The following is a 21883-nucleotide window of genomic DNA, read 5'->3' on the forward strand; positions in this document are numbered from 1 at the left end:
AGTGCTTTCCAAAAGTCACCTCATTCAACTAATGTGTTGTTGAGAGGGGCTGGCTATGAATGTTTAGACACCTTTATGGCTCTTAATCACTTAGGACATTCCGAGGATTTTAGGAGCCCGGTGTCAAAAATGGAGGGTGGAAATCCAAATGTGTATCTCTTACTGTAGATCACAGTAGCACGCCTTCCCAGCGGCCGTGCGTCCTAGACTGGGAGGTCTTCACGACTTGTCTCAAATCCGAGGGAGCTTGAGGACCCAACAGCCTCGGGAGGTGCCACGCGCTTTGCCTCTTCTTGGTTGGCTGAAGCCTCTGCACCGTCCGCCTCGGTTGGCTCCATCTGATCGCGTGGTACTCAGGCTCGCCCGAGTGCGTTCGAGTCCCCGAGTCGGTCCTCCTGACCCCGGGCCAGCATGCCTGTCAACGCCAGCTTTGGGGAAGGCAGACCCCATCTCCCGCCATCAGGAGTCAGCCTGGCAGTTCCGCTCCTCCCTGGGTTGAGAATGGGGAAGGGACGGGCCAAGTCCCATGAAGACCTGGGCAGGGCTCCTCCTTGCACCACCCTGAGATCCCGAGGCAGCCTCCCCTGACTGGCAGCTCAGCTAGTCCCCGTGGGCCTGGCGGTGTGGGATTTGATGTCGTAGCAGCCTCACACCTGGGTTCTGTGTTGTCTCATTTCCTTTGGGGAAACTGAGGCACTGAGAGGAGGGCGAGGCTGGGAGGGGCTAGGCACGCCCATCTCTCTCTCCTGTCACCTTCCCACACGTTGTCATGGTGCCTGATTCAGCCTTTCCAGGCTGGAGGTGCTGGGCTGAAGGCCGGGTTGCTCCGGCAGAACTTGGGCATTTCACAGTCTGCCCGGTCCTGTGGACCTCCTCCAGCTCCTTTAAAACAGGAGGGCCCTGGGGCGCCTGGGTGGCTCAGTCGGTTAAGAGTCCGACTTAGGCTCGGGTCATGATCTCACAGTTCGTGGGTTTGAGCCCCGCGTCGGGCTCTGTGCTGACAGCTCAGAGCCTGGAGCCTGTTTCAGATTCTGTGTCTCCGTCTTTCTCCTCCACTGCTCATGCTCTGTCTCCCTTCTCAAAAAAAAAAAAAAAAATAAAAGTTAAAAAATTTAAAAAAATAAATAAATAAAAATAAAACAGGAGGGCCCTAAGACCCCTCAGGAAGCCAGGCTTGAGGGAACCGGGCCACTGTCATGGGGCTGCTTCCTTGGGCCCTGGGTGGCCTGATACCCAGAGGGTGGCCGCATGTACTCGTCATCTGCCTTCTAAGGGCTCTTCTTCTTTTTTTTTTTTTTAATAAGTTTTTTAATTAAAAAAATTTTTTTAAGTTTATTTTGAAATGAGCCAGTGGGGAAAGGGGCAGAGAGAGAGAGAGAGAGGGAGAGAGAGAGAATTCCAAGCGGGCTCTGCACTAGTGTCCGACACGGGGCTTGAACGCATGAACCATGAGATCATGACCTGAGCTGAAGTTGGATGCTTAACCGACTGAGCCACCCAGGCGCCTCTTGAGGACACTTTCTGGAAGGGCCTGGGAGGTGCCCAATGTGGGGATTGGCTGTTTAGCACAATGGGGACATACTTGGGACTCGAGAGAGTGATGTCCTCCTAGGCTGTGGCACCTAATGATTTTTAATAGGTCCCTCAATAAGTTTCATTAAACAACCACTAGGCACCAGGCACCGGGGAGAGTGGTGACGGAAGCTAAGTGCTCACTTGCAGCTCCAGGCTTAGAAGGGAACACTTGAGCATGTGGTGTGTCAGTGCGAGGAGCGCCGTGGAAGGGAGGGCAAAGTGCCAGGGCATCTCCTGGGTCCCAGGTGGTCAGGGTAGGCCTCCCGGCGGAGGTATTTAGAGCTGAGACCTGAAGGAGATGAGGGAACAAGTCCTGGAGGGAGGGCAGGGCCTCTTTCTAGAAAAAAGCCAGAAGTGCATTCACTGTCCCCACAGTTACCATGCTGGCGGTAAGCCCTGCGGTGGGAGAGGGTGGCTGGCGCCTCTGGGTCAGCAGCACGAGTGCTGGACAAGGGCCCAGGTTATTGCTTCACTCCTGGAGTGTTCCAGGCCCTGGGCCGGGTCCCTGGAACCCCCGGGGCTGCCCGTCCTCCCAAGGAAGGGCGTGGCTCTACAGGGTGGCAGTGGCGGGTGTGTGGCTGTCAGTGCTGCAGCAGGGGACAGGGACCGGCGGGACCGGACTGGACTGGCCAGGTCATCTGTGCATGAGCAAGCGAGGGCTAGCAAGCATGGCAGCCGGGATGGGGACAGAGGTGCATGGCTTCTGGGGACGAGTTGAGAGGGAGTCTCCAGTCATTCCAGACTCTGAGCTCAGCCTTAAGGCCTCTGACTTATTCTCTGAGACGGGATCATTAAAAAAATCATTAGCATTCTGGCAACTACAGGGCAGTGGCGCCCCGGGCAAAGCCCTGCCCACCTGTTTCTCAGGGAGGCTGCCCCCCTCCCCTTCCCTCCTTCCCCAGATGCCCTGGGCCCAGAGCATCCTCAGGGATGCTCTCTGCCCACCGCTGCCCTTGCCTGCCTCCATCATGGTGGGGCAGGGCAGGGCGGGGGGCTGGAGTCGTGTTAGCTCCTCCAGGAGGTCCCCACCCTCCAGATTCTGGTGTGTTGGGTCTCTTTTGAGTGTCTGTGGCACCTGCCGTGACACGCTTGTGCAGCATCCATCATCCCACCAGACCAAGAGCCCAGCTCAGGACTGGGCCGCTATGGTCAAGAAGAGCTTGGGAAGGAAGGAGGGAGGAAGAGAGAGAGAGAGAGAGAGAGAGAGAGAGAGAGAGAGAGAGAGAGAGAAGGGGAGGGAAGGAGGGAGGAAGAGAGAGAGAGAGAGAGAGAGAGAGAAGGGGAGGGAAGGAGGGAGGGAGGAGAAAACAGCAGGTGGCCTTGCCAGTGCCCCCGTCCCTGCCCAATCTCCCATATATACAGCTTGATGGCCTTGGAGTTGGGCCCCCTTATAGAAGCTGAAGCAGGGACCATATTTTATTTATTTATTTATTTTTGTTTTTTAATGTTTTATTTATTTTTGAGAGAGACACAGAGCATGAGCGGGGGAGGGGCAGACAGAGGGAGACACACAGAATCCGAAGCAGGCTCCAGGCTCTGAACCCCCAGCACAGAGCCCGATGTGGGGCTCGAACTCAGGAACAATGAGATCGTGACCTAGGCCTAAGTGGGACGCCCAATCAACTGAGCCACCCAGGCACCCCAGGGACCGTATTATCTTTCTGATAGTCATTCACTCACGCATACAATTGTTGAGCACTTCAGTAGGTATACTCAGAGGGAAGCCCAGGGACACGGAGTGAATAGGGCAGATTCAGATCCCTGCCCTGGACGGTGGCCCTTCTAATAGGGAGCCAGGAAAGACACAGGATGAGAAGGTCAGCGTTGTTAGAAGGCAACCATGTTTGGAGGGTCATAAGGCAGAGAAGGAGGAAAGAGATTGGAGAGGTTTGTCATCTTGGGTGGGGGCCAGAGCAGACCTCCTGGAGAAGGTGACACTTGAACAGACCTGAAGGAGGCGAGGGAGGGAGCCTGCAGGAAGAGAGAAGAGCCAGTGCAAAGACCCTGAGGCAGAAGCCCAGAGTGGCTGGAGGAGAGTGAGTTGAAGTCAGAGCTGGGGATGTGGTTAGCTGGGAGCCATAGATGGTTCTGAGGAAATGAGGGCTGAGGTCCGGCTTTATGAGGGTCAGTGTTGTGTGGGAAATCAGGCTTGGAGGAAGCTTTTATTTTTTCTTTTTTTGGTGGAAGCTTTTTAATGTTAATATCAACCCTGGAATCCAGCACATGGTTCCAAAGTGACAAGGAGCCCAGTAAAGCGGGCTGTGAGGGGGATGAGCCCAGCAGACTCCTGAAACTTCCTCTTGATTTCTGCTGCCTGTTGGCTTCCTGGGGAAGAAGCTATGGTTTTCAGGGCGCCTGGGTGGCTCAGTCGGTTGTGTCTGACTTCAGCTCAGGTCATGATCTTGCCGTCCGTGAGTTCGGGCCCTGCGTCGGGCTCTGTGCTGACAGCTCGGAGCCTGGAGCCTGCTTCGGATTCTGTCTCCCTCTGTCTCTGCCCCTCCCCTGCTCATGCTCTGTCTGTCTCTGAAAAAATGAATAATAAACCTTAAAAAAAAAAGAAGAAGAAGCAGCAGCAGCTATGGTTTTCTGGCACCGTCTGCACATCCTGCTGGTGAAGGAGTTGGTAGAAGGGGAGGCTGCCCTTGGACTCTAGGGGCCATAGCCGGCAGGTCCTGGTCCCATAAACACAATCCCAGGGTGACCTGGCCCTGACTGGGGAGGAGGCCCAAGATGCAGGATGAAGTGTCAGGTGGCATGGAGTTTAGAAGGCTTCCCGGGAGAGGCAGCAGGCCCTGGAGGAGGTGGACCAGGGCCTAGAAGAGCAGGGTGCACAGGGGAGAGGGCCTGTGTCCCGGCCCCCAATCCCTTCCCCGTGGCTGTGCTCCTGGAAGGGGGGTCGTTTCCGGTGGGTGCCAAGCCCAGGGCCTTGAGCCGGATGAGAACTGAGGTATGCTGTGGGGGGTGGGGGGACTGTGCCATTTTTGGTGGCCGCTGCCGGAAGAGCAGTCAAGCGTTTCCTCTGGTCCCTGTGGAGGGCTAGAGCGTGACTGTCCTTGGGAACTGGGTCAGCTGATGGGGGCGGGGCAGGGGCTGTGATCCTAGATCCTCCAGCAAGTGTCCTCATGGCCCCTGTTCCCCAGGGCCAGTGCCCATGGTGGAGGTGGTGCTCGGTGATCCGAGCCCACAGAGTCCCCCTGCCCTGAAGCAGAGAGGTTAACAGCCTGCCGGTGGCCTCACAAAGGCCACGTGACTTGAGAGCCACCACCTGGAGACAGATTCTCTGAACTCCAAATCCCAGCTCCCCCACCGAGCTTGGGCCAAGTCACTTCACCTCTCTGGGCCTCCGTTTTCACATCTGTGGTACGGGCATCATGCAGATGCCTGCCTAAGGTATTCGCTCTCGAGGGGCACAGGGGACCACACACAGGGCTTGGCTAGAGCCAGCAGGGGCCGAATGTCGGCCACGGTTTATTAGGTCACGGAGGTGGGGTGGCGACCCCCTTTGTGCTCATTTCTTTCTGCCTTGTGTCTGGGGAGAGATTCTAGACCTGCCCGGTTTTCTCTCTCTCGTCGTGGGGCTCCGCCCCCATCCTTTGTACTGATCCTTCGCAGCGGACGGTATGTCTGTGCTGGGATGTGTGTAGCCACGTCTCCTGCTGACCGTGGAGGCGATCTCTAGTTCTTATCTTGGCCTGTCCGTCGCAGTCCAGTTCTTTGGGCTGTTTGCCAGCGTGATTTCCTTCCATCTCTTCAGCGTCACTGCAGAGCCACGGTCTCTGAGCCTGCAAGCCGCCCCCAGCCCAACATTTACTATGAAAATATGCACATCGGGAAAAGTTGAGGAATTGTACAGCGAACGCCTGTAGGCTCAGTACCTACATCTCAGGATGAATGCATTTTATTCTTGCCTTATCCCGTGTCTGATGGGACCACCGCTAATTGGTAGTCCCTTCCCTGTGGCCCCGCACCTCGGCATCAGTATGGCTTGTAGATACCCTGGGCTCAGAAGGCACGAAGAGGCCTCCTGTGTCCACATGAGACCCTGCCCAGAAAGCGGTTCTCCTGAGCGGTTCACGTCTAGGTGGGGGACCCTGTGAACAGCCAGATGAGGAGAGACCGTGAGACGGGCTTTGGTGAGGCCACAGTGGTGTCTCCCTCTCCATACTGTGCCACATGCCTTGGGGAGGAAGGACAGATGGGTCCCATGGATGTGCGTCTGGGCTCTTGGCAAGCTGGAGAGTGCTGGCAGCTCCGACCCCTCTAGGACAGTGGCTTCTCTTTGACCCACAGCAAGGGAGGTTCTAACATCATGACTCTGGACTCAGTCTCACGTCTAACAGCAGAGCGGAAGCTTCATCACATGGGCACCCCCCGCGGTCTGGTGACGCATGCCGGCATTTCCTCTTCTGTACATCAAAAAATCACAGATGCTGGTTACACCCACCTGTTGGTTTTTTTGTTTTGTTTTTCTTGGAGTTTGTCACGACGCGTGGTTTCACAAAATACTTCACAGAGAGTTTCCATCCCCCAGGGACAGAATCTTCACTGGTTTTGTTCCTTGAGGAACTCAAGGTCTGGTGGGGACTCGGCCTGTAGAAGCGGGCCCCCCCCCCAATACTCACTGCGAGAACGACTCTGTTGTTCCCCAAATTCCTGGAGCACCTGTGACCAATGCCACGCTTTCCCTGCTTGATGAGGCACCTGTCCCAGAAGGCCATCTGCCCCCTACCCACAGCAAGACTGCTGCTCCCTCCCATTTCGAACTTCCTTCTTCCTTTTTCAGAATATGCCGAGTTTTTGCACTGTAAGTCCAAAAAGTTTACAGACTTTGATGAAGTCCGACAGGAGATCGAAGCGGAGACCGACAGGGTCACGGGGACCAACAAAGGCATCTCCCCAGTGCCCATCAACCTGCGGGTCTACTCGCCACACGGTAGGCAACACAGGCACAGACGCTCTGGGGCAGAGGGAAGTCGGGTCCAAAGCACCCTGATGAAAAATATAACCCCTTCCATGTTTCTTCACGCGCACACAGCCCTCTTGATCTCTGTCTTCCCACTTTTTTGTTTATGTTTATTTTTGAGAGAGAGAGACAGAGCATGAGTGGAGGAGGGGCAGAGAGAGAGGGAGACACAATCCGAAGCAGGTTCCAGGCTCCAGGCTCTGAGCTAGCTGTCAGCACAGAGCCTGATGCGGGGCTCGAACTCACGAACCGTGAGATCATGACCTGAGCTGAAGTCAGCCACTTACTTACATGACTGAGCCACCCAGGTACCCCTGTTTTGCCACTTCTGACAGGGACACGGTATCGAGGGATCAGTCTCAGCTGGGAAGACGGTTGGGAGTGGTGGTGACTGGGGCAAATTGCAGCCGTGCGCTCCTGGGAAAAGGGTGGCCGCAGTGTGGCTCCCAGGAGATGGGGGCCACAGAATGACTCCAGCCCAGGGGAGCCGGGGCTTCCGAAACTTGCAGAGGAGCCAGAAAGCTAGTCTTCCCTGCAAAATGTTCTGAGTTTAAAAAGTCTGCCGCCACGTACGACTGCCCTGGGGCATGGATTTCTAACCCCGATGGCATTTGGGGAATATTCCAGCAGACTCTTAACTCCTCAGTATGAGTTCTTTGAGAGGAGTTTTTACATTTACTTATGTTTGGATAAATGATGCCTGTACATGGCTCAAAAGTGGCAAAAGCGTGTGTAGCGAAATCCCTCCCCGCCCTCAGTATCACAAATAGATGTTATGTTTTAATGCCTAAGTGAATAATTATGAATATGGATGCGTGTGTATCACGTGTGTGTCTTTTACCACTTTTACTCAAATTGTAGCATAATATAAACTGCCACTTTTTTGTGCGGCTACATCTCCCGAGGGTGTCTCTTACCCTCTTATCAGGGTAGCATCTTCTTGTTTTTTATGGTAAACGTTGGTAAACAACAGCCTTTGCTCATGGCTGAATTGATGGGCTGGAATTTTATTTAGCCACTGAGAGCAATTCCACCAAATGTCCCGATTTAAAACTGTATCACTACACTAGAGGGAGAGGCCGTCTGGAGGAGGGGTTCCTGGAAGAGGACCTACCTACCGGATCCGAGGGTGTAATCTGGTTGGAGGACAGGAGGGATCCTGTGGCCCGATCCCGCCCCCCCCCCCCCCCCAGCACTTGGAGAAGCGGGCTGGGTAGCTGTGGGGCTGTGTGAGCCTCCCCTCCTCTGTCTGATGACCTTCCCCTCTGGCTTCCCTATCAGTGTTGAACCTGACCCTCATCGACCTCCCGGGTATCACCAAGGTGCCCGTGGGGGACCAGCCCCCAGATATCGAGTACCAGATCAAGGACATGATCTTGCAGTTCATCAGCCGGGAGAGCAGTCTCATCCTCGCCGTCACCCCTGCCAACATGGACCTGGCCAACTCAGATGCCCTCAAGCTGGCCAAGGAGGTCGACCCCCAAGGTAACCGCTGAGCCCTACACCGTTAGTTCCCCTGCTGGGTGCCTGGGAGCATGGTGACTTGCCCCGCGTCCTTGATTCCAAGTTGTTGGTATTCCTTTTGGCGCATGACCCCTAGGAAAAGGCCCTCCTGGGATACAGTGTCTCCCGTTGGGGCCAACAGTGCTAGAGGGCTGCCCCTGGGAGGCTCTTGGGTGGCATTTGGGCATTTCTCCGAGGCTTGGTCCCCTCTGTCAAAATGGCACCAGCGATCCTAACGTGTAGCACTACTGAGTGCTGAGAGGATTGGAGAGTCCCTGTAACTGCTCAGGGGCCAGGAGGGGTGGGGGAGGGGGTATGAGGGGACGAGCTAATGAAGCCCAGTGGGGCGATAGGGAGTAGTGGGGACTGTGGCATCTGTTGCCCAGGGCATTCCAGGTCAGACATTTCCATTTATTAAGTACATGTCCGTTAAGTACCTGCTCTGTGCCGGGCTCTGCTTTGGCCTTGGAAACCCTACAGGGGACAGAATGGACAGGGTCCCTGCCACTGGGGAGTTGACATTCCAGCGGGGGAGACAGAAGACAGCAAGGAAAGAAGCAAGTGGGACAGTTTCAGCCAGAAGTGGGCACCCAGAGGAAAATCCGGCCTTTCGAGAGTAGCTGGGATGGGAGGGGGTCAGAGGCCTCTGAAGATGAGAGGTTTCAGGCAAGACCAGAATGATGAACGACAGAAAGAGGCAGAGCCCAGGAAAATGGACAGCGATGCCAGCTAGGCTGGGCACGATTTGAGCCTGGGGTGCCCAGGACACGGCGCCAGTGTGGCCGGGGCAGAGCGAGCCGAAGTGAGGACAGGTGGGGCAAGGGTGGGGTGGGACAGACCTTCCGTGGCCTTGGTGGCTGCCGTGGGCAGCTGGGTGTGCCCTGAGCGTGTTGAAGGTTGTGTGGAGTGGGACACACACTCAAATACATTTTGGAAAGTGCCCTCCGACTGCCTCATTCCATGCGGTTTGGAGGGAGTCGGGGACCAGGGAGGAGCTGGGGAAGGACAGGCTCTGGGGCTCCACTGCCTGGTTTCCAGCCCTGCTCAGGCCTGAGGGCGGCCAGGGAGGGCAGGCAGCCGACGGCCCTTTCGTGCACTGGAGTGGGAGCTCCTCAGAGTTGAGGGCTGCGCGCTGAGACTCTTGGTCCCGCGAAGGATGTGCTGTGTCCCCGTGGTCATCCTGGGCAGGCACGCTCTCCCGGGAGAGGCCGCCCCTGCCCCTGGCCCTCCACGGCTTCCCTGTGCCCTGACTCCGGTCCCACGGAACGGACCGTGGCTGTGACACACACCGCGGAGGCTTGACCGGGCAGTGAGAGAGTGGGGACGGGTACAGTTATGTGCCACTTGTGACCTTGATGCTGGCGTTCTTCCTTAAAGAGAGCATTTTTCTGGCTTCGAAAGTATTCATAATTCATCACCGTTACCAACACGTCCACACTGTAAAATCTAGAACCTGAAAAGTGACCGCTCCCCTCCCGCTGCAGAGACACCAATGGCCACGGTTGGTAAATAACCTTTCAGAGTTTCTTCTTCCGTGGATACTCACGTTTTAAAAAACGGGGTGGTCTTTCCTGATTTTTTCCGTAACGTGTGTGCCTGTTTCTCTGGTCTCATAGGGACACGTCTACGTGGCATCCACCGAATGGGCCACTCTTGCCCATTCTTTGTTCTTGAGCATTTGGGTCATTTCTGGTCTTTCATAAACAATCCTCCGGGGAAATCCGACATTTCCAATAGAGTCAGTGGGAGCCCCAGTCACATCCCTCTGCTGCACTCTGTCTGCCTCCCCCCTCCCTCCCTGGCAAGCCTTGTGGGTATTCACGGCTGTGGCTGCTTTGCCCTCCAGAAAGGTGATGCTGGCTCAGAGGCTCAGAGGTTCACACTGCCGAATGTGAACGGGCAGGGGCCCCAGGGAGTGCACGGCTGTGCTCGCTGCCCCCCTCGGCACCCTCCGGAGGTCGCTCTGGGCCTCCCGCGCGTCACACGTGCACACGTCCACGTCCACACACGCACTAGCACGGAGAGGATCCTTCCGCGCCAGCAGGGGCACTGATCTGTAGGCGTGTAGCTTTGCTAGGAGGGTTCCCTTGTCTAGGTGACCCGGAGACAGGAGGAATTCGATGGGGGTGGTTCCCAGAGTGGAATTTTGGCCATTCAGGTGAAAGGTAACCCTAGAAACAGTCGCCGTGGGTTTGCGTATCATGTTGGGACTTGGCAGGTGACTCAGCACAGCATGGAGACTGACCTGGGATTTGGGTTTCCACCGGCACTACGGCAGCAAGACGCTGTCGCAGATCATGGGAATGACCGTGACGGTGGCCAGTATTTACTGATAGAACATTTGTCACAAGCCACGTTGATCTTCATGGACACCCCACTGGGATCGGTGTGGCTGTTGTCTTCTCTTGACATGAGGGAAACTGGGGTCCAGGCAGGGGACGTTATGGCTCGTCCCAGGTCTCACAGCCTAGAAGTGGGGACCCCCAGGCTGCCAGCCCGGACTCCTTTCTCATGGCGACCTCTGACCTCTGGGCTCTTTCAGGCCTGCGGACCATTGGCGTCATCACCAAGCTCGACCTGATGGATGAAGGCACTGACGCCAGGGACGTCTTGGAAAACAAGTTGCTCCCCTTGAGAAGAGGTGCGGCTGGGCAGGGAGCCGGGGGGGCCAAGGGGCGGAGCGGCTGGATGTATGTTCCAGTGATATTTGTTTTTGTCCTTATCGCTACCGAAACCTGGCAGATGCCAGGAAGTACGCACAGATAAACACTCAGCATTGCCTGCTTCCCCAGCGCCCGGAGTAACTGCTTTTCCATTTCAGTACAAACCCTTCTGTCTTCACGCCTCCGTGTACATATCTTTTTCCTCTGACGTGTATGCGTTCACTTTTAACACCTGCTCACTTGGGGGACATAAACAAGCGTACAGGAAAAGAAAACCAAAGTCATCCACAGCCCGGCCTCTCCCACTAGTTTTTACTTTGTGGCTCTCCTCCCAAAAAGTTCCTCAGGAGTCATAATTTCTATTAATTTTCATGCTTGCTTTCTGAGCATTTTTTTAACCTTTTTTTTTTTTTTTAATGTTTATTTTTGAGAAAGAGAGAGAGAGAATGGAGGAGGGGCAGAGAGAGGGGGAGACACGGAATCCAAAGCAGGCTCCAGGCTCTGAGCTGTCAGCACAGAGCCCGACATGGGGTTTGAACCCACAAACCATGAGATCATGACCTGAGCCGATGTCGGATGCCCGACCGACTGAGCCACCCGGGTGCCCCTATTAGGAATAGTTTTCTAAAGGAAATTTTATTTTATTATTATTTTTTAAAATTTGTTTTTAATGTTTATTAATTTTTGAGAGAGATTGAGAGTGAGAGAGACAGAGCATGAACCAGGGGAGGAGCAGAGAGAGAGGGAGACACAGAATCCGAAGCAGGCTCCAGTCTCCGAGCTGTCAGCACAGAGCCCGACGTGGGGCTCAAACTCACAGACTACGAGATCGTGACCCGAACCGAAGTTGGACTCTTAACCGACTGAGCCACCAGGCGCCCCTTATTATTATTTTTTAGAAAGAATATGAATGGGGGAGAAGGGCAGAGAGGGAGAGAGAGAAAGAGAGAGAGAATCTCAAGCAAGCTCCACACTCAGGGTGGACTTTATCCCAAGACCCTGAGATCATGACCTGAGCCCAAATCAAGAGCCAGACGCTCAACTGACGGAGCCACCTAGGCGCCCTTCTTTTTTTTTTTTGGGACAGAGAGAGACAGAGCATGAACGGGGGAGGGGCAGAGAGAGAGGGAGACACAGAATCGGAAACAGGCTCCAGGCTCCGAGCCATCAGCCCAGAGCCTGACGCGGGGCTCGAACCCACGGACCGCGAGATCGTGACCTGGCTGAAGTCGGACGCTTAACCGACTGCGCCACCCAGGCGCCCCTAGGCGCCCTTCTATTATGAACACTTTTGTTATGATGTTTATTTAGTTTTGAAAGAGTACGCATGAGCAGGGGAGGGGCAGAGAGAGACGGAGACAGAGGATCCAAAGACGGCTCCGCGCTGACAGCACAGAGCCCGATGCAGGGCTCAAACTCACGAACCAGGAGATCATGACCTGAGCCGAAGTCCGATGTTTCACCGACTGAGCCACCCAGGTGCCCTTATTACGAACATTTTTAAAAACCTTCTCAAAAGTAGGGAGAGAAGTACGAGGAGCCCCCATGGACCCAGCCTCGGTGGTTACCAACACGGCTAATTTCGATCTCTGAATGTCCCCTGATTTGCTTCCTGGGAGGATTATGAAGCAGATCCTTGGCATCCTATCATTTTACACATAAATACCCGAGTTCTAGTCAAACAGCTCCCCCACCAGCCCCTTTGTGTCTCCTATGCCGTCTTTTGTTTTTGTTTTTGTTTCTGTTTTGTTCTTTTGTGGATGGAAGAAACCAGATCATGTCCCACACTTGGGATTGGGCCAGTTGTAGTTCCCTATAAACTGGTAATTAAATCGAGGGGCACCTGGGTGGCTCAGTCGGTTGAGCGTCCGACTTCGGCTCAGGTCACGATCTCGCGGTCCGTGAGTTCGAGCCTCGCGTCGGGCTCTGGGCTGATGGCTCAGAGCCTGGAGCCTGCTTCCGATTCTGTGTCTCCCCCTCTCTCTGCCCCTCCCCCGTTCATGCTCTGTCTCTCTCTGTCCCAAAAATACATAAAACGTTAAAAAAAAAATTAAAAAAAAAAACTAGTAATTAAATCGAGATGGAGGCCTGATAAGGTTTGGGTTTACGATCAAGTTCAGATCTTCTTTTTTTTTTTTTTTTTTTAAATTTTTTTTTTTTTTAACGTTTATTTTATTTTTGGGACAGAGAGAGACAGAGCATGAATGGGGGAGGGGCAGAGAGAGAGGGAGACACAGAATCGGAAACAGGCTCCAGGCTCCGAGCCATCAGCCCAGAGCCCGACGCGGGGCTCGAACTCACGGACCGCGAGATCATGACCTGGCTGAAGTCGGACGCTTAACCGACTGCGCCACCCAGGCGCCCCTCAAGTTCAGATCTTCTGACAGGAGTAGCATGTCATTTTCAAAAAATGAGAATAGCCAGGTTACCTGGCTGGCTCAGTCAATTAAGCATTTGACTCTTGGTTTTGTCTCGGGTCATGATTGTATGGTTTGCGAGATGGAACCCTGCCTCGGGCTCTGCACTGACACCGAAGAGCCTGCTTGGGATCCTCACCCTCCCTCTCTCCGCCCCTCCCCCGTTCAGGTATGCTTGTGAGCTCGCTCTCTCTCTCTCTCTCTCTCTCTCTCTCTTTCAAACAAACAAACTTATTAAGTGTCTCTTATGTACCCAGTGCTCTTCATGTACACCAGCCCATTGAATCCTGGTAACAGTCCAACAAGGTGGCTCTGTACCTACCCCCATTTTATAGATGAATAAACTGAGGCACAGAGAAGCTAAATCCCTTGCTCCCGCTCACAAAAACTAGGAAGTGACAGAGCTGCTCTTGAATGCCAGCTCTCCAGTGTCATGCCACTTTGCGACCTACTTTTCCATTTCACTTAGCAGAAGAGCAGAGCATTTCCCCGTGACAGGCGACTGTCAAGCATCCTTCTTCAAGGCGACTTCCGAGGGTCCAGTGGAATCCATTCTAGGAGGATGTGTGGGCTGTTACTCAGTCCCTGTTTGTTAGGTTATTCCTGTTTTTCACTGTGGCATGTTGTTGAGTGTCCATCTAGGCTTTTAGTTGGTGGTGGTGTTTGGTTATATATATATATATTTTTTTAATGTTTATGTGTTTTTGGGAGAGAGCATGAGCCGGGGAGGGACAGAGAGAGAGAGGGGGACACAGAATCTGAAGCAGGCTCCAGGCTCTGAGCTGTCAGCACAGAGCCCGACACAGGGTTTGAACTCACACACCGTGAGATCGTGACCTGAGCCGAAGTCGGATGCTTAACGGACTGAGCCACCCAGGTGCCCCGATATTTATTTATTTTTGACAGAGAGAGAGAGACAGTGCGTGCACTAGAGGGGGAGGGGCAGAAAGAGAACGGGACAGAGGATCTGAAACAGGCTCCCTGCTGACAGCAGAGAGCCCGATGCGGGGCTTGAACCTATGAACCGTGAAATCATGACCTGAACTGGAGTTGGACACTTAACAACTGAGCCACCCAGGTGCCGCTAAGCCGTTGTTTTTTTTTTTTTTTCAACTTTTTTTTTTTTTTTTTTTGGGACAGAGAGAGACAGAGCATGAACGGGGGAGGGGCAGAGAGAGAGGGAGACACAGAATCGGAAACAGGCTCCAGGCTCCGAGCCATCAGCCCAGAGCCTGACGCGGGGCTCGAACTCCCGGACCGCGAGATGGTGACCTGGCTGAAGTCGGACGCTTAACCGACTGCGCCACCCAGGCGCCCCAAGCCATTGTTTTCTTAATTGCTTCCGTCTTGTGCCCCGTTCCTTCCCCCCGGGATCTGCTGTCAGCTGTGGGCACCTAGGGGCATGTTGGTGTTGCCAGGACCATGTAGATCTTTTCTTTTGCCCCTAGGCATTCCCTCTTCCATGTCTGGGATAGGCATGGGGAAAACCTGGTTTCCACCTGCCCCCAGCCCTGCTGAGACATTGAGCAATGAGAGGGGTCCCCAGGGGAGGCTGGAACGTGGTCAGGGCAGAACCCAAACACCCATTTAGCTGCCAGGATCCCGAGCTGAAGAGTGAGTCACTGTCGGAGGCTTAGGAAGGAAGGATTGGTGCTGAAGCCCGAAGAGGACCCCACATGTCCTCACACCCTCTGCCATCCCTCCCCCAGCCCCCTGACCGCGTGCTCATTCTGCACACACTAGGCCTAAATCTTGGTCCCCGAAGGATGCTACCTGGGCTCAGCATTGCCGCTGGGGGGCCAGGTGACACAGACCTCCTCAGCTTCCTTCCTCCCCACTCACTGCTGTCTGCATCTGCCCTCTGCCTTCCTGTCTGTGTCCAAGAAGGCGAGCCCTTCCTCTCCCGGCCCTGTCTGCCTGCTCCCGACTTGTACCCGCAGCCTCCCTCCCTCGGTGTTCCCCTCTTGCCCCGTGGCCTTTCGAGTCTCTCGAGCTGCAACCTTCTCCTTGGCTTCCCAAAGACTCAGAACTCTCGCACCTTCGGGAACCAAAATCCAAGCCACACCACTGTCTCTGCTCCGTGCGGTTGGCATGTTTGCTGTCGTGTGGATGATAGCGAGCTTGGGCTTCCCACAGGTCTGGGTTCACCCTCTTGATTCTCCGGCAGCCCCTCTCCGTGACCTCCCCTTGGTCACTGCCCCTCATCTGTAAAATGGACATAGTGACATATGCGGAGAGGATGAAAAGTAATCAGGCCTGCACAAGACTGGGCGGGAATAAGGGCAGGCAGGCAGGCACCACTCCCCTCCCCCCAAGGGAGCCCGTCAACGCCTGCTGCTAAGCAGGGGGGGGGATGTACGTATGTGTGCACCTGTCCCCAGTCCACCTCTCCAACTCTGATCATGTCAGCAGTCGTGAATGACAGTCCCCGCGTCTGCTTTGTTGAGCACCTACCATGGGTCAGCCACGAGGCTGAGTTCTTAGTGTCCTGTGACATCCACTCACCCACCCTGCTGGTGTGCTGAGTGCCTCGCGTCCCCACGCGGGGACCCGAGACTGTTCTGGCTTTTTGAACACCATCCCCTTTCTCTTCATGCCCGAATATGGCAGATCTTCTCTTCATGCTAACATCTTTATCTTACATATTGTTTCCCATGTGTGTTTCCCATGTGTGAAGAATTCCGAAATGGTACTGGAAGCCGCCTGGGAAGGAGAAGGTCTCCCAGCCCTTCCTGCATGTCCCATTTCTCACGTGGTCATGGTTACCATTTTCTTTGTGTCTTGGCTCAGAAAATTTTAACCCAAATATAGTCATCTCTGAAAACCACCCGTGTTCTCTTCCTGTTTCATGGTGTGTGCATAGATCTGTAATCCCTCAAGGATTAGGTTCGGTAGGCACCCAGCTTGGGTTTTTGCGTGTCTTTTTTTAATGTGGTGTTTTTTTGTTTTTGTTTTTGTTTTTGTTTTTGTTTTTGAGAAAAAGCACACGTGTGCACGAGCTGGGGAGGAAGAGAGAGAGAATCCCAAGGAGGCTCCGTGCTGTCAGCGTAGAGCCCAGCACGGGGCTCATACCCGCAAACTGTGACCTGAGCCAAAATCAAAAGTTGGATGCTTAACCGATTGAGTCACCCAGGCGCCCCCACAACTAACTTTGTTCCTTTGCTGGCCGTGGCCGTTGAGTGATCCACCTTCCTCCCGTTGGCTCTGAGGAATTAGCCATTAGTTCCCACCTGCCCTTCATGTGGTTTTGGACTTTTTTCTTTTCTCTTCCATTCATCTCTCCAGACATTCATGCCCCGATGTACCCAACTTTTTCAAACCTAACAGGTTTTAATACCAGGCAAGATGAGGTATTCCTAACTCGGCCTTCTTTTTGAAGTGGTTTTCTTACTTGTCTTTATTAAAAAAAAAAAAAAAATTTTTTTTTTTTTTTTTTTTTTTTAGTGTTTATTTACTTTTGAGAGAGAGAGAGAGCATGAGCAGGGGAGGGACAGAGAGACGAGGAGACACAGAATCCGAAGCAGGCTCTAGGCTCTGAGCTATCAGCACAGAGCCCGGCGCGGGGCTCAAACTCACCAACCGCGAGATCATGACCTGAGCCGAAATCGGATGCTTAACTGACTGAGCCACCCAGGTGCCCCTTCTCACTTGTCTTTAAAGCACAGTTCGTGGGTTTCATCTTCTCCAAAGCTTTTCTCCGTCCCCCGCCTCACATTAGGCCGGGCGTCACCCCTCTCCTGCAGACACTTCTGTTGCTTTCCAGGACCGCACTCTGCGTTTGTGTTCTCCCAATTTCTGAATAATGAGTGGGGCTTGTGGCCCAGTCCGCGAGTGACCTGTGGGACAGGGTCCCTGTCTGTGCCTGCACCTGGCCCAGCCCCGTTCCTGGTCCACGGTGGGCATTCCGGGCACCTCGGCTCACCTGGCACGGCCCCTGCCCCTCTCCTCCCGCAGGCTACATCGGTGTGGTGAACCGCAGCCAGAAGGACATTGAGGGCAAGAAGGACATCCGCACGGCACTGGCGGCCGAGAGGAAGTTCTTCCTCTCCCACCCAGCCTACCGGCACATGGCTGACCGCATGGGCACCCCACACCTGCAGAAGACCCTGAACCAGGTACAGCCGGGATTTTGTGCAGGTGCAGTCCACAGTGATGCTGGCCTCGGTCTAGAGCCAGCGCGCGTTTTAGCAAAATGAGTTCAGTCCACATCTGATTCGGGGCCCGGTGGAGAGTGGGTATTCAGTAAGCGGGTCGTGGCACTGTTCCTGTCACGGTTACTGTTCCTGTTATTTTAATTACCGTTGTAATGATCTAGTCACGTACCCAGAAGTTTGCGTACGTTACAAACGCCTGGTCGGCACTGAGGCAGGTTGGCCAGGAGTGCTGGACGGGACCTCGTCGGGAGCGCTGTAGAGCCTGACCTTCTTGGGTCCGAAGCCCACCCCAATCTCTGACTGGGTGGCCCAGCCTCTCTGAGCCTCTGTCCTCCGTTCGTCAGTTGGGAACCATCACCGTCCCTGCCCCCCCAGGGCTGCGGCGTCCGCTAAGTGCTCAGTGCGTGCGTTGTGTGAAACACAGCAGGTACCAGGTACTGGCCTCTCCTGTATTGCATTTTCTACCGCTCTCTTGTTTTTCTACACAGAACGCATTCATAGGGTTTATGAACAATGCAGGTATCGATACTCGTGTGGCGAGGTGCCCCCTTCTGCCCCTTCCTTCCACCCCCGGGGCCCCACAGTTGGTACTGCCTGCGTTTCTTTGTGTCCATAGAAGCGAAAAGGACTTCCGAGAATCACTGCTCTCCCTTTCTTACTGTAAATGACGCCATGCGCCCTCCCCACCCCTTGCTTTGGAGGATTTTTTGCTCAGCAGTATCTCCTGGAGTGCTGGGTGTGCAGAAGAGAACCCTTCCTCACTCCTTTTCGCGGCTGCATACTGGTCTCTGAATGCAGTCTGTTCAGCCGTCTCTTTTTGGAGACTGACTCCATCTTCTCGTCTTCCTGGTGCATAGAGGCCGCCGCTAGTAACATGTTAATGACATCATCTTGTGCCCCTGTCGATTTCTCTGGAGAGGAAAGTCCCTGATGGGGGATTGCGGAGTCTCACTGTCACAGACGCTCCCTGTCCTCAGGGTCTGTCCTGGTTTGCCCATCCTGGGTGGCAAGACCTTCCCCTTTGAGACTTTGTGGCAGCTTCCTGGAAGGTGGGAAGGCATCAGAGCAACAGTGAGTCGTTTCTTCGCGTATGCAGTGGGGACACAGGGGTGACACAAGAGCAGGGCTCTGTCCTCGGGGAAGACATTTTTCTAATGGGGGGGGGGGCGGGGAACAGATTCGGAACAAGTCACCAGATGAATGCATAATCAGGTGTTAGGTAGCAGCCGGGCCATGAAAAGCTGGTGCAGGACAGGAAGGCAGAGAAGGCAGCTCAGGGGCACAGAGGAAAGTGTCCTGTGGGAGGGGCCCTCCAGGAAAGGAAGCAGTGGGCCTGGGCAGAGGGCTGTGGGAGAGGAAAGGAAGTAAAACCCCTTGCAGGTGGCAGGGGCCTCCTGTGGGAGCCGGCACGGGGCCCGGCTGACCTCCTGGGATGCGGCTCTGCATCGGGGCACTTCTTGGGAGCTGTGGCCCCCCTGTCCCCTGTTTTCCCTGTGAGCGAAACGGGGCCGCTCTCGTGCTCTAAGACGCGATCGGACAGCAGAGGGAAGGTCTGCGGGGCGTGTGGCTCAGATCCCCACCCCAGAAGGCATGCAGGCCCCACAGGGGGTCTGGGACAGTGCCCCTGGCCACAGAGGGTGTCAGAGGGACTGTCAGAATCCTGCCACGGAGTGTGCTAAGCTGGAGCCTGAGGCTCCCTCACACCTTTTTTCAAGCTTGAGGGATACTCTAAATTCTTGTCTGGCGTGGGACAGATGACAGCAAAATGCTTCTTTCCGCTTTTAGCGTACTAGCTGCTTTTATGGCTTTTTGTTTTGTTCCCTCCCTCTCTCTCTTTTCTCTCTTTTATTATAGTTAAAAGAAAAAAAAAAAGTCCCACAGCCCAAATATAGTGAATATCTCATTTCTTCCCATCTGGTGGTGGGTCCCTTCCTGGGAGTTGGCCAGTGTCACCACTAAGTGGGCTTCCTTCTAGAGACATTCAGGGCCTGGAGAGGCCACTGTGTCTGTGTCTTCTTCCCCTCCCTCCCCACTCCCCCTCCTCCTTCCTGTCCCTCCTCCCTCCTCTTCCTCCCTGTCCTTCTCCAGCTCCCTCCTCTCCCTCCTCCCATCTCCCTGCTCCTCCCTGTCCCCCTTTCCCTCCCCTCCCCCTCCCCCCTTCTTTGCCTTCCCTTCCCTTTGTTCCTTTTGACACCTGAACAACCTTGTATTTGTGTGCCGTGTACCATTCTCCCTTACTTTTTGTCTCCCCACCCATCCTGAGGCTCCTTCTCTAACCTCATCTGCCATGCCGCTCTCTTTTACAATTTGTGACTGCTTAAATCCACGTGATTCGGAAGCAGAACAGGAGAGAAGGGGCCGCAGAGGTGTCCCCTTCCCACCCGCCTGCCCCACTCCGGCCTTTCTTCCGCATTTGTTTCCTGTGATGCTTCCTTCTCTCTGTCCACGCGACTAAAAATATGTTCTTACTTTCTCCCTGTCTTTCACAGAAGGGAGCACACATCCTGCGTCCGTTCTGTGCCTTCCCTGGGGAGCTGTTTCTGCCTTAGGTTGTGGGGCCTGTTCCTGTGTCTGTACAGCTGCCCGTTGTCCTGGGGCCCGCTGGCCAGTCCTCCAGGACGTGGGTCCACTGGCGGCCCCCTGGGCCTCTCCCCGGAGCACCCGTGGGAGGCTGTTCTGGGTCAGCACGCGGTGTGCCGTGTGTACCCTGTGGCCCAGAAACCCTGGTTATCTGCCCGGCGCAGGCCCGGGGGGCTGCTCACGGCGTCCCGCTGCTGGGGGCGGCACGTGTCCCCTCTCCTGGTCCCGTGCGCGGGTGTGTCTCCTGTTGCTTCCTCTCGAGGCCGGGGGGTGCGCCGGGCGCAGGGGGCCATCTCGTCCTCAGCCCCCTGCCAGTGCGACAGGCCTGCCCCTTCCCAGCATCCTGCCTGTGCTGACCTCTGGCCTCTCTCTGTCCCGCAGCAACTGACCAACCACATCCGGGAGTCCCTGCCAGCCCTGCGGAGCAAGCTGCAGAGCCAGCTGCTGTCCCTGGAGAAGGAGGTGGAGGAGTACAAGAACTTCCGGCCCGATGACCCCACTCGCAAAACCAAAGCCTTGCTGCAGTACGTGTCTCCCACCCTCTGCCTGGCTCGCCGGGGCCTCTGGCCGGCCGCGGGGTCCTGGGTCTGGGCTGGGTGCCGATCCTCATCCATCCGTCCACCCATCCATTCACTTAGCAGACATCCTTGGGGAACCTCCTGTGTGCCAGGCCCTGTCCTGAGCACTGGAGCCGCCACAGTGGGTGGGGCAGCCAGCCAGCCCTGCCCCCACGTGCTCAGAAAGCAGGGAGGGAAGGGATGGGACCGAAAATGAGTAAATAAGAAAACGAATACTGTGTTAAATGGTGAAATATTATTGTCGGGAAGAGGCTGGGGTGCCAGGATGGGCGTGGGGTTGCCATTTAAAATAGAGTGGTCTAGGGGCGTCTGGGTGGCTCAGTCGGTTGAGCGTCCGACTTCAGCTAGGGTCATGATCTCGCGGTTCGTGAGTTCGAGCCCCACATCGGGCTCTGTGCTGACAGCTCGGAGCCTGGAGCTCACTTCAGATTCTGTGTCTCCTTCTCTCTCTGCCCCTCCCCTGCTCATGCTCTGTCTCTCTCTCTCTCTCTCTGTCTCAAAAATAAATAAAACATTAAAAAAAAATTTTTTTTTTTAAACAGAATGGTCTAGAGGGCCGCCCTGAGACAGTGAGAGTCAGGCAAAGACCTGAAGAGGTCAGGGGTGGGGCCCGGAGGTGCAAAGGTCCTGAGGCAGGACAGCACCCTGCAGTGTTGGAGGAAGCTATGTGGCAGAACAGAACGAGTGAGAGGAGAATGTGAAGGAGGGGTAGAGTGGAGGAGGGGAGAGCAGGGAAGGGACAGAGCAGAGAGCAGTCAGGTCTTTGTGGGCCACAGGGAGGAATCAGACTTTTGCTGTCAGGTGGGAGCCAGGGAGGGTTCTGAGCATAGGAGGGACGGCCTGATTCAGGTGTTGACGGCGCCCTCTGGTGGCTGTGGGGAGGACAGACATGGGGGAACAGGGTTGGGAGCCTGGCCCTGTGCCAGCTTTTTATGCTCTGTCTCTTGGAATTCTCACCCTGACCCCGAGCGGATGCCCACTGGCCCAGCTCAGAGCTGATGGGGACTCTTTGAAGCCACCCAGCTGTGAAGTGGGGCAAGGGTTGGTGTGCCCCACAATCCCAGGTTCTCTCTCGAGGCTTCTCCTGCCTCCGTACTCCCGGTTTCCGGCCTGCAAGGAACCCTGGGCGCTTAGTTAGAGTGGGATCCAGAAACTCCCTGGCAGCTCATGAGGCAGAGGGTCCCACACGTATGACTCCTCCCTCGGACACACCAGAGGACCACCACCCATAGTGGCCACATCCTAACCCTGACGTCCCCCCATCCTCTGCCACGCGGCACTGCATGGTGGGTTCGGGGGTGAGAATGCTTTGATGCTCAGATTTAACACTGTTCATCTCTTGGGGACAAAAGCTTCTTGGGATCTGAGACACCCTGCGCCTGCCCCCCTGCCAGGTGTTCGGGGAGAACCCATTCATCAGCGGCCAGGCCCGGCCTCTCACCGGCACCAG

At 55.2% G+C, this 21883-nt stretch overlaps 1 protein-coding gene across 9 annotated transcripts in view; it reads left to right on the forward strand.

Annotated features, from left to right (window-relative positions):
- DNM2 (dynamin 2) overlaps positions 1–21883 on the forward strand; it is a 91570-nt gene that overhangs the window by 40013 nt on the left and 29674 nt on the right. For all 9 annotated transcript variants that reach the window (XM_047095946.1, XM_047095943.1, XM_047095945.1 and 6 more), the window contains exons 3-7: positions 6359–6508; positions 7820–8023; positions 10584–10682; positions 17076–17236; positions 20237–20379. In XM_047095946.1, the coding sequence (XP_046951902.1) occupies positions 6359–6508; positions 7820–8023; positions 10584–10682; positions 17076–17236; positions 20237–20379 (757 nt within the window). The remainder of the gene's footprint in view (positions 1–6358; positions 6509–7819; positions 8024–10583; positions 10683–17075; positions 17237–20236; positions 20380–21883) is intronic.

The sequence above is a fragment of the Lynx rufus genome, unplaced genomic scaffold, assembly GCF_022079265.1.
Source record: "Lynx rufus isolate CCGP_SWC_20201006 ecotype Redwood Valley unplaced genomic scaffold, mLynRuf1.p SCAF_4, whole genome shotgun sequence".
In the NCBI taxonomy this organism is placed as follows: domain Eukaryota; kingdom Metazoa; phylum Chordata; class Mammalia; order Carnivora; family Felidae; genus Lynx; species Lynx rufus.